The 12,213-nt window shown below is 29.9% G+C and overlaps 1 protein-coding gene across 1 annotated transcript; it reads left to right on the top strand.

Moving 5' to 3' along the window:
- Window positions 1-994: 994 nt before the first annotated feature.
- Window positions 995-3,553, top strand: N0V96_011218 (uncharacterized protein; the record flags this gene model as incomplete). The annotated part of the gene is made up of 1 exon (XM_053199295.2): window positions 995-3,553. The coding sequence occupies one exon, from the start codon at window positions 995-997 to the stop codon at window positions 3,551-3,553; it is 2,559 nt and encodes an 852-aa protein (XP_053043278.2).
- Window positions 3,554-12,213: the final 8,660 nt, after the last annotated feature.

Below are 12,213 nucleotides of genomic sequence, written 5' to 3'. Positions count from 1 at the left end.
CCCTCGTTCAGGTGTATGAACACCAACCCAGACGGCATCGACAAGAACTAGCGCTGCGGCGACGTTGGCAATCTGGACATCTTACCTCCCGCCGATCACACTCTTCACTCATGGCGCCCGGAACCAACGCATCCATCCCGCTTGCCATCCCTGGTCTTCATCTTCAATAGTCGTTGTCTGCCGAGAAAACGGCCGTACCTTTGCCCAAGAGCTTGCAGCTTGCAGCTTGCTCCTGCATCGCATCCACACCTCTAGCGCCCACGCACCAGCCTGCATTGTGTGACATCCGCCCGCGGGGAACGACCAGAATTGCGGCCAGCCAATATTAAAGTACGGTCAGCCGCTGGGCCTCGTGCCATTCACACTCTCCCATCCGACCCAGAGAAGCCCTCCATCCCCCCATCTGGCTTTTTATTGCACGACCTCATCGAGGCCGCAGCCCATTCGACCCCCCTCCACATGGAATATTCGCCGTCTTATCACATATCCTCTGCCTTTACACATGTCACCACGCTTGACTGAACCCGCTTCCCGACCGAATCTGTAGGCAACGTGACGAGACTGTCGATAACAGAGGTGTTCTCATCACGCCGCCCATACCCCAGAGTCAAACCACTGGGACCTCTCCACCTCGGAGCGACTCCGATCTCACCTCCATATATCCCCTGGTGGCGCCCTCAATTCGCGGTTTGCCGTGCTCCCGTCTGTTTTCCTACCGGTTGCTCGTTACTCCGCCAAAGCATAACATCGCATTGCATCAAACCTACTCATCTTGGCCCCGCTACCAAGGGTTCTTGCACACATTGCGCAACAACTCGATTCTTCTCAGCTGGCAACACGATCAACCGACCAGCAAGGGGCAGGTAATTTACTATCCCGACGACTCCCAGCCATTCGACTTCCTCAGACTGCACCGTATGTCGACATAACTGTACACCTCCGCGCGCAGTCGCCTCAACGCGCAGCATAATTCGAGTTCTGTCGCCTTGCTGCAATGGCTACTCGTATTCGCGACCTGGCAGATGCTGCCACCAAAACGGCAGCGCAACTAGCCAAGCGCATTGCCATCACGCCCAAACCCGACAGTCCGCCAGGTTTAATCGAGGCCTTGACAGTTGACCCTTGGTCCAAGTCTGGAAAATATGGCATGGGGTGGACTTACTTCGCGCTGGCCCTCATGGGAACTGTTCTGTTTATGCGATCTTGGCACTTTTGGCAAGACAAAATTCGCCAAGCCATCTACAAGCAAGAGGTAGAGGAATACTATGCCAACCTCTACAACACTGATCCCGACTACGCACACGCCGTGCATACAGGACAAGCACAGCACTTCTTCCCCGACTCTGAGGGGCTTGGCGAGAAGCAATTCAAACCAAGGGCTCACTTCTCCTCAGTTGGCTTCGTTAACGATACCTTGGCCCTCTTCCGCTGGGTCTTTTACCGGCCGATTCCCGACTTTGTATGGGGCAGCCACCGGTTCACATTCTCCTCCCTCGCCGTAGTTACCTGCGGTCTCATCGCCTTGGCTTTCGTGACACTCTACTGCTTTCTCCAGCAACCGCTATACTGGCAGAGCATTCAATTCGGTTCGCCACCCGTTGCTATCCGAGCCGGAATGATTGCTGTCGCCCTGACACCTTGGATCATTGTGACCAGCATGAAGGCAAATGTCTTGTCCATCCTGATTGGCATCGGGCCAGAGCGCCTCAATGTCTTCCACAGGTGGGCAGGCTACCTCTGCTTGTTTCTGTCGCTGGTACATACCATTCCATTTTACGTCCAGCCAGTATGGGACGACGGTGGCATGGATGTCTTTTCTCGCCTGTTCCCCGGCGGCAGCGGCGTCATCTACGGCACTGGCATAGCCTGTCTTGTGCCACTGGTCTGGCTTTGCGTCGCATCTCTGCCCTTCATTCGCCGAGTCGCATACGAGCTCTTTGTCATGCTACATGTGCCTGTTGGCATGGTGTATGTTGGGCTCTTGTTCTGGCACACCAAGAATTACCTTGCTTCTTGGGACTACCTGTGGGCAACAGTCGGCATCTGGGTTCTCTGCTATGCCATTCGCCTGATCAACCTCAACTGGACAAGACCATGGCGACTGAGCTTCATGGTCGGAGACGAAGCGGCCATTAGCCTCCTTGCTGAGAACGCTATCAAGATTACGATCCCGACTCAGATGAGGTGGAAGCCTGGCCAATATGTTTACCTCCGCATGCCAGGAGTCGCCTTTTTCGATAACCACCCCTTTACCATCTCATCGCTCTGTAGCGAAGATTTTCCCTCCGAGTACGGCGAGCAGTACCGTGATTGCGTGCTGGTCTTCAAGCCGTATGGTGGCTTCACGCGAAAGGTCCTCGACATGGCTATCGAGAGAGGGCCATTCCACACATATCGCGCCTTCTTGGATGGGCCGTACGGAGGCATGCGAAGGGATCTAGCAGCCTTCGACACCTGCATCCTCATTGCAGGTGGGAGCGGCATCACGGCATTGATGTCGCAATTACTCAACTTAATCAAGCGCATGCGTGATGGGAAAGCCATCACGCGCAAAGTCGTCGTTGTCTGGGCCCTCAAAAGACTTGAAGCCATGGACTGGTTCCGTGAAGAGCTCAGAATCTGCCGCGAGTCTGCGCCGCCAGAGAGTGTTACTTGCAAATTTTTCGTCACTTCAGCAGTGCGGAACCGGGCCATGATGATGGCTGGCCACGACCGTCCTGCGCCAAGGGCCTTGAGCCACATGTTCCATGACAAGCTGGATGGCTTTGTGGCAGGAATCGCTTCTAAGCGTAATTCCGCTCTTATCCAGTCTGTAGCACAAGGCGATCCTGACCGAGAGCAGGAATTGCGCGCCGAGCAAGAGGATAGAATCACCGCCCTACCGCAACAAAAATATTTACAACCCCATCAATACCCTCCTCCACCACCAGGACCCCCGCCCTCCAATCACTTCTCTGCCCAGGAAGAGTCATTACGCAAGCTTGAGGGCCGCGATTACGACGAGGAGGAAGATAGAGATTCCAAAAAGCGCGAGTTCCATTTCCCCCCCATCAACACCAAAGGCGAAGTGCCGCACTTCAACTACGCACCTGCCTCCCCGAGGAAGATCCCTGAGACAAGCCCGCGAAACTCGGATGTGCCAATACGGCCTCCAGAGCTAGCCCACTTGAGGACTACCAACCTCCCGAGCGCAGGTCAAACCCGTCCCACCAGCACATTCGGCCCGCCTTCAGGATTTGACTTTGGCTTCCCGGAGACGCCGACAGAGTTCCAAAAGAGCCTGATGCGCTTTGCTTTCCCCGTGCCCCACCAAATCGATGGCGGCTGGAGCGTCGAGTATGGCCGGCCGGACTTGGGATACATGCTAAAAGAATGGGCCACGGGCGGTGCCGACGGAAGAGGCATCCTCGGCAGGCGAACGGCTGTGTTCGTGTGTGGGCCGCCGGCCATGCGGGTTGGTGTGGCGAACACAGTTGCCCGGCTTCAGGCAGCGATATGGGGTGATGATATGCTCGAGGAGATTTACTTGCACACTGAGAATTACGCCCTCTGAATCAGGGGCCTGTATTTGTAATGATTGGACGGAAAAGATACCACGGGTGATACATTTTACATCCATAATAACGAGTCTTTTATTTCACTTCAGAAATCGATATGTACCTGCTTACGATGTACATTGTTGGACGTTAACGTGCTCATTGTTTTAGAGGAACCCATAAGACAGGAGATCGGGATGAAGGAGGCAGACGTAGGCTGTGCTAGTGGGGAGCCTGTTTGACCTTGCCATGCTCGGAGTCGTCGTCGTCATGGTACCTCGATGAGCCGATGATACACCATCTTATACATGTCAACCAGCGAAACTCATCTCCAGAAACCATTCCCTATCCTGACAAAGATTCCACGGTAAGATACTCGAGAGGATGTGGATGATATCTTCATTTATGCGGAGGTAGGCGCCAGTGACAACCCCCCCTTCCCTTGCGTTATCAACGCCCCTTATGTTAGAGTTGCAAAACTGTGATACATGGGGAACGTCGGAGAAATACTTAAGATTGAGCTTTTTCGATGGCTAGAATGGTGCATATGGCTGAACTTGCTTGGCTACCCTTGCAGGATTCAAGACGATGGCATCGCGACCTCTACGGCCCTGCCCATTCTCTTACGAAAAGGGCTGTACCGCCCGTCCTTGACACTGCTATTCTTTTCGGTCTTCAATCAACTCCCACACATACACACACATCTTCCTTCTCGGTTTTAAATCTCAAACACACTCTCCAAGCTTTTCCTCATATCTCCATCTACACATCACGTCAACCCACCATCCGCATCAACAACCATAATGTCATCACACAACTCTACATCTCCCGCCGACGCCGACGCCAAGGCAGGCGGGATGTCCGGCATCAGTATGGTCACCGCAACCGCATATCTCAGCAAACTTCAGCGCGAGACGCCGCCCGAAGAACTCAGAAAGATGCTGGACGACGTGGCAAAAGAACGTCTTCGCAAGCAGAAAGTCAGGGAGTTGCTGGTTGCTGCTCGGGAGAGAGCGGAAGCCCGTTGAGATAAGTGGAGATAAGTGGAGCGCTCAAAGAGAGCGAGAGTTTGAAAGACGCTGGGGAGGAGGAAGGGTACGTCGAGGACTTGTCTGAGAGCGTTGCTCCCTGTGGATCGGATTCTGTCCTTCCTCCGATGGACATACAAGAGGAAGACCAGGAGATACAAGGGGATGAAGTCGATTTCCCTCATCCTGATCTGTATCGCAACCTCAATCTTTACTCCTCCGAGAAGTCTGTTGGCGATGAATCATACCATGACCTTGGCTGGTTGGAACTCGGCCAGGAAGCCCAAGAAACCCGAGAAACTCGACACAATCTCCCTTTCGTGGGCGCATTCGTTAATCAAATTCTAGGGTTCGACGATGACGACAAGGAGATATTGCGTGAAAGACTGATCAGCACGCTAAACTACCACAGGGCTTGGGAATAACAGACACGACAACCTTGGCAGTGAGCAGACAGCATAATAGATCAGATCAATTAATAAATAAAAAGGGTTCTGCTAGGGGGGCTATATCCCACTTTTCCCGAACTAATCCGACTAATAAGAGGCCATAGATTATTCCGACCGATCTCTACTACTACTAATTACCTACTTCTACTTCTATTTCTACTTATTTAAACTTACTTATTTTAACTTAGCTATTACTACTTTTTTAAAAAAAATAAAACTATTTTAACTTTTTAATAAAAAGTATAAGTTATATATATTAATAAAAAGAGAAATTATAAAGTTATAGTTAGAATTACTTTTAGTAAGTAAAATAACGTAATAAATACTTTAAAAAATCTATATAAATTAAAAAATCTATATAAATAATAAGAGCTCTTATAAAAAAAGTAAAGCGAGTATTTTTAATTAATAAAAATAAAAAAATATATTAGCTTATATAAAGTTAAAAAAATATAAAAAATTATTATTAAAAAATAAAAAATAAGGACTTATTATTCTAATTACTTATAAGATTAATAAAAATAAAAGATCTAAAAAAGGATAGGGGCTACTCTTATATTACGACTTAATATATATAATTAAAACTAGGGCCTACCCCATAGGCTTGTGGCGGCTATAATACGCTATATATATATAAAGGATATTAATATAAGAGTTATTTTAATAGAATAGAAGAATTATAAATAAAATTACGTAATAATAAAAAGGATTAACGTGTTATGACTTAATATATATAATTAAAACTAGGGCCGGCCCCTGTAAACTTATAGCAGCTATAGTATATTATATATATAAAATTAAAGAATATAGGAGTTATTTTATAGAATAGAAGAATTATAAAATAAGTTATATATAAATAAGGAGAGTAATTAAATAATAAGGTAATTATTATAATTATTTTAAGTAAGTAATTATTAATATTTATTTTTTAATTATTAATGAATAAAGTAGAGTATTATAAAAAAATATATTTAAAAATAAGATTTATATATAGGATAAGCTTAAGTTAGGCTTAAGGATAAACTTTTTATAACTTTTTTAATAATTAATTTAATATTAGATTTTATAATCGTTTTTAACTATTTTTATTAAAAAACTTTTTTAAAAAAATAATAATTAATTACTAAAGCCTTATTTATTTTATAACTTATAAATATAGTTTTAAGGAAGCTATTTATAATTATAATACTATTTATTTAGTACTTATAATTTTAATTTTTTATTAATATATTTATTATAATTAATTAGTTATAATATTTTAATTGTTTTTTGTTTAGTAAGTTTATTTTATAAAGACTAATTAAATAGTATAAATATATTAACCGTTAGTAATAATAATATTAAGTAGTTTATTAGGGTAGTTATATTTATTATTTAATAATTATATAATATAATATTTAAATTTAAGAATAAGAATAAGTAATTTTATATTTAATTTATAATATTTTAACCTCTTTTAGTACTTAGAGCTAAGTATTTTAAATTAAAATTTTATAATAAGTTTTTAGATATATTTTAAAGATTCTTTATTTAAACTAGGGCCTATTTATATTATTATAAAACTTTTTTTATTATTAAAATAAATAAGGTTTATTATATAGCTTTTTTTTTAAAAAAAAGGATGCCCTTATTTAGTTTGAATTTTTTAATAAGAGATTATTTTAAAAATAATTATTATATATAAAACGAAAATATTAAAAAAGATTTTTATAAATTATACCGAATTTAAGAAGAAAATTAAAATTTTTTTTAATAATCTTAATAAGGAACGAGTTATTAAAAAAAGGCTTACGAATTTTAAATAAAAAGGATTTATTAATAAGTATATTTTAGAGTTTTAATAAATTATTTTTAAATTTAATTAGGGTAATAAAGTATTTATAGTATTATTTTATTATGGATTAAAAAAAAGAAGTTAAGGATAAATTTTAATATAAAAAACGACCTAATAAGCTTTATAAATATATAAATATAATAATTAAGATTAATAATTAATTTTATAAGTAATATTTTGAGCGTAAAGGTTAGAACGTATAAAATAACTAATTTAAATTTAATATTAAAAGGAAGTATTGATTTTTTAATAATTATTATTAATTATTATAATAAACTTATAGATCTTAGTATTATTAAAAAAAAATAACCCCGCTAAAAAAAAGATTTTAAATATTATAATTATAATAAGCTAAGATATATAGTTAGAGATTATTAATAACCTAAGTATATTTAGTACTAGCTTATTTTAAAAAAAACGAGTTAATATTATGAGTAAAAAAGTCCTTTATAAATAACTTTTTTAAATAACTTATTATAATAATAACTATTTTATTTATTAAGATAATAAGGAATAAATTAGTTAGTATTTAAAAAAACTTAAGAATAATAAATAAATAAAATATAATATTACTTTGCTATTTATTAAAATACTAGCCGTTATAATTAAAAAGAAGTTATTTTAATATATTAATTAAATACCCTCAAAAATAATAATTTTAAATATATTATTATATTTTTTTTAAATTTATAAAAATATAAAGGAAAAGGTTAAAACGGACCTTATTATAAAAGATATTTTTTATTTTTTTTAAAAAAAAGAGTTATATAAAGATTTTGAGTAAATATAAAGGAATAATTTTTTAAATTTAAAAAAAGAGGTTTTAATATAGAAAAAAATCCTAACTAAGTTTATTTATATAATAAGATAAAAAAGATAGTAATAAGAAATTTACTTATAAAATTAAAAAAATAACTTAGGGACTTATTATACGAAAATAAAATTAAAATAATTAAGAAATTAGATTTTAATTTTAAAGAAGTTAAAAAAGGATTAACTTCTAATTTAATAAAGAACTTTATATAAACTCTAGTAATTTTATTTTTTAATAAAGAATTATTATATAATTCGGACGAATTTTATAACATTACTTAACGACGTACTTAAATAAAAAATTAGTTATAAATTTTATTTTAGTATTAATAATATTAGTTTTAAAGAGGATTTTAATAAGAATTAACGTAAGAATATTAACTTATTTAATAATAAATAAATATTATAATTTTATAAAATAATAAAACCTAAAAAAAGTTTTTATAATACCCTAAGTAAAAGGAAATAGCTCCTTATTTAATATTAAGAATATATTTTATAAAGAATTATTTTAAGTAGAATATTTAAATAATAAATATTTTTAGTACTTTTTATTTAAAAAGAATAGTTATTTTTATTTATAAAAATATAATAACTAACTTATTAAAAATATTTATATTAATAATTAGTTATTAAACTAAATAATTATATATTTTAATAAAATTTATAAAGTAATATTTAAATTAAGTCTAAACTTTTTTATATAATATTAAAATAATAATAATATAATATAGACCGATTATAAGTATAATTAGTATTAGATTTATTATATTTTTTAAAATATAAGCTTAAAAAAGAATAATAAAAAATAAACGAAATAAAAAAGAATAATTAAAAAAATAAAATATTAAAAAAATTAAAAAAGCTAATTATAAAAGAATAACGAAAAGCGAATATCGAAAATAAGTTTTTATATATAACTAAATAATAATATAATATATATTTATTAATTAAATTTAATATATATAGATAATAATTATATATTATAATTAATAGTAGTATATAAAGAAATTTTATATTACTAAGAGTAATAAATAAACTTAACTTATTATAAATATAAAAAAGATAATTTATATTAGTTATAAATAGTAAAAAAAAAGAGTTAATTATAATAATAAATATATTAATCGAGAGACTATATACTTTTTTAATATATATTAATAATTATTTAAAATAATTATAATACGATATTATAAAAATAGGAAATATTAACGTTATTTTAAAAAATCTCGTAGTTATAAAAGTATAATTTATAAATAAATGAAATTATTAGCTAGGTTTAATAAATAAAGTTAGTTATTAAACGACTTAAAAAAAAGGGTTTAAACAAATTTATTATAATTTTTAAAGAAAAAAAAGAAATATAATATATAATTTTTATTAAGATAATAAAAAGCTTTAAGAAGTTTATATTTAATATAAATAATTAAAAAATCGGAACGATTTTAAATTATATTTAAAAAAGTATTAAAAATATATTAAATTATTTATAAAACTTAAAAAAAATAGGATTATTAAAATATAATAATTAAGATATAGAAATCGAATTTAAAAAAAAATATAATTTAAGTTTTATTTATTATACCTTATAAATTAAGAAAAATAAGAATATTTTAATAAATATATTAATAAAAAAACTTAAGAAGGAATATATTTAATTATTGAATTTTTTTTATAGGATTTGTTTTATTTTTTTATACTAAAAAAAAGAGGAAAAATTAAGACTTATTATTAACTATAAAAAAACTTAATAAAATTATTAAAAAAAATTATTATTTTTTTATTTTCTATTACTAAATTTAGAAATTTATTTTATAAAGCTAATTAGTTTACCGTAATAGATTTTAAAAAAAATATTTAATTAAATTAGGATTAAAAAAAGAGACAAGTAGAAAATAGTATTTTAGATTTATAAAAGATTTTTTAAGTATTTTATTATACTTTTTCGGACTTATTAATATTCTAGTAATTTTTTAAATAATAGTTAATTATATACTCTAGGAGTTTATTAATATTTTTATTATTATTTATATTAATAATATTTTTTATTTTCTTTTTCGATTTTAAAATATATAAGAAGTATATTTATATAATATTTTAGAAATTTTAGAATATTAAGCTATATATTGAACTTTCTAAGTATAAGTTTTAAAAAAGTAGATTTTTTTTAAATATATTATTATACTAAGATAAATCTATATATAAGTATTTAAAATAGAAATAGTTAGGGACTAGTTTAAATTATAAAACGTTAAGGATATATAAGCATTTTTTAGGATTTATTAACTTTTACTAACAATTTTTTAAAAAATTATATTAATATTATTAAACTTTTTAATAATTTAATATAAAAAAATAACTTATTTATTTAGGACTTTAAATACGAAAAAGTATTTATTAAAATTAAAAAAATATAATTATTTTTAAACTAATTATTATAATTTTAAACCCCTAAAAACCCTTCGAAATTAAAATTAATACCTCGGACTTTATTATAAAAATAGTTTTAAAATAATAAAATAAATAAAAAAAACTTTATTTATATTATTTTTTATTTTAAAATATTTTATAGAGTAGAACTAAATTAATAAATTTATAATAAAGAATTAATAATTATTATTAAAGCTTTTTAAAAAACAAAAATTATAATTATTTAAAATAAAATATAAAGTTATAGTTTATATAGATTATAAGAACTTTATGAATTTTATAATAAATAAAAACTTAAATAAATAATAAATTAAATAGAATAAGTTCTTATTTAAGTTTAACTTTTTAAATTATTTATTAAAAAGGTTTAAAAAATAATAAAATAAACGTTTTTAATAAAAAAACCTAATTATAAAGTTATAGTCCCTAAAAAAAATATATATTATTTTTAAAAAAAAGAAAATAGTAGCTTTATACTAATTATAAAACTCCTTATAATAGTTAAAAAAGATTAATATTAATTTAACTAAAGAAATAACCCCTAAACTTATTATAAAAAATTTATAATATACCCGCATATAGTTATTAAAAAAGTTATTAAAATATAAAAAATAAATTTATTAATATTATAATAAATCCGCTATACGTATTAAAATTATTAACGTAATTAAAAATTACGTAACTTATAAAAAAAATAAAAATAGCTTATATAAGTCTTATAATAAGCTATAACTATTATAACTATTTATAAAAGTATAATAATTAATCTTATAAGACTTTATTATTAAATTACTAAAATTTAAAAAATTACTTATAAATATATAATATAATAGTATTTTAATTATAATTAATTAACCTATTAAGTTTACTTATTTTATACCTTATAAAAAAAGCTAATAACGTAAAAGAATTAGTATATACGTTTTTTTAAAAAATATTATTACTATTTATAATATACTAAAAGAAATTATTTTTTAATAAAAGTACTCTATTTATTTTAAAATTTTCAAGATTTTCAATTTTGTAACTTAGTATAGATTATAAACTATTAACTACTTTTTATTTATAAACTAATAGTTAAATAAAAAAATATTAATTAACTTTTTTAAAATATACCTCTATTATTATATAAACTACGATTAAAATAACTAAATAATATTATTATTAATAACCTAATGCGTATATAATAATATAATTAGTAAAAATATAAAAAAAATCCTTATTTTATTTAAACTATAAATACTAGTTAATAATATATGAAAAAAACATAATAAAGACTATAAGCTATTAAAATAATAATAAACATAATAAAACTTTAAAAAAATTTAAAAAAAAATATTTTTTAAATCTCGAGTTTATTTATTAATATATAAAAAAAAACGTAAATAAATTAAAAAATTAGACGACTAATTTTAAAAAAAGGGGAATAGGACTTATATTTTTTTATTATAATATTAAAATAAAATAACTAAATAATAAATTAAATTATAAAAAAACTTGGACTTTTCGAAATTATTTAGAAAATCTTAAATATTAATTATAAGTTAAGATTTTTAAATATAATAAAATATTATTTAGTTTTTTTATATTTTATTTTTTAGGCTAGTACTTAAGGGTATATATATAAAAGATTATATTATAATAAAACTTAATAAACTAAAATATAAAATTAAAAAAAATTATTAATTATAGAACTAGGGATAAAATATAAGAATTCTTTATTAAATGAAAAAACTATAAATATAAAAAAAGATATATAAAAAATTTATTACGAACCTCTAAAATTCTTAATAGTTTTTTAAAAAATATTAAAATTAAAATTAAAACTAGAACTCTTAGTTATTATAGCGTCCTAGTTAATAATTTTAAAAAATATTATTAGTTTATATTTTGCGGGTTATTAATAAAATATTTTTAGTATTTTTTAAAAAAATTCTTTTAATATAATATAACTTCTTTTAAATATTATTTATTTTTAAATATAAAAACGCTCTAATTTAAATAACGATTTATTTAACTTAGCTTAAGCTTATTAATAAGCCTTAGCTTTTTTTTATAACTTTATAGCCTTTTTTTTAAAAAACGTAACTCTTTTACTTACTTTTTTATAATCTAATTAATTA

The sequence above is a fragment of the Colletotrichum fioriniae genome (assembly GCF_027942845.1).
Source record: "Colletotrichum fioriniae strain IMI 355084 chromosome Unknown scaffold_17, whole genome shotgun sequence".
NCBI classification, from domain to species: domain Eukaryota; kingdom Fungi; phylum Ascomycota; class Sordariomycetes; order Glomerellales; family Glomerellaceae; genus Colletotrichum; species Colletotrichum fioriniae.
The sequence above is the reverse complement of the archived record's forward strand: the minus strand, read 5'-3'. Positions and strand labels throughout refer to the sequence as shown.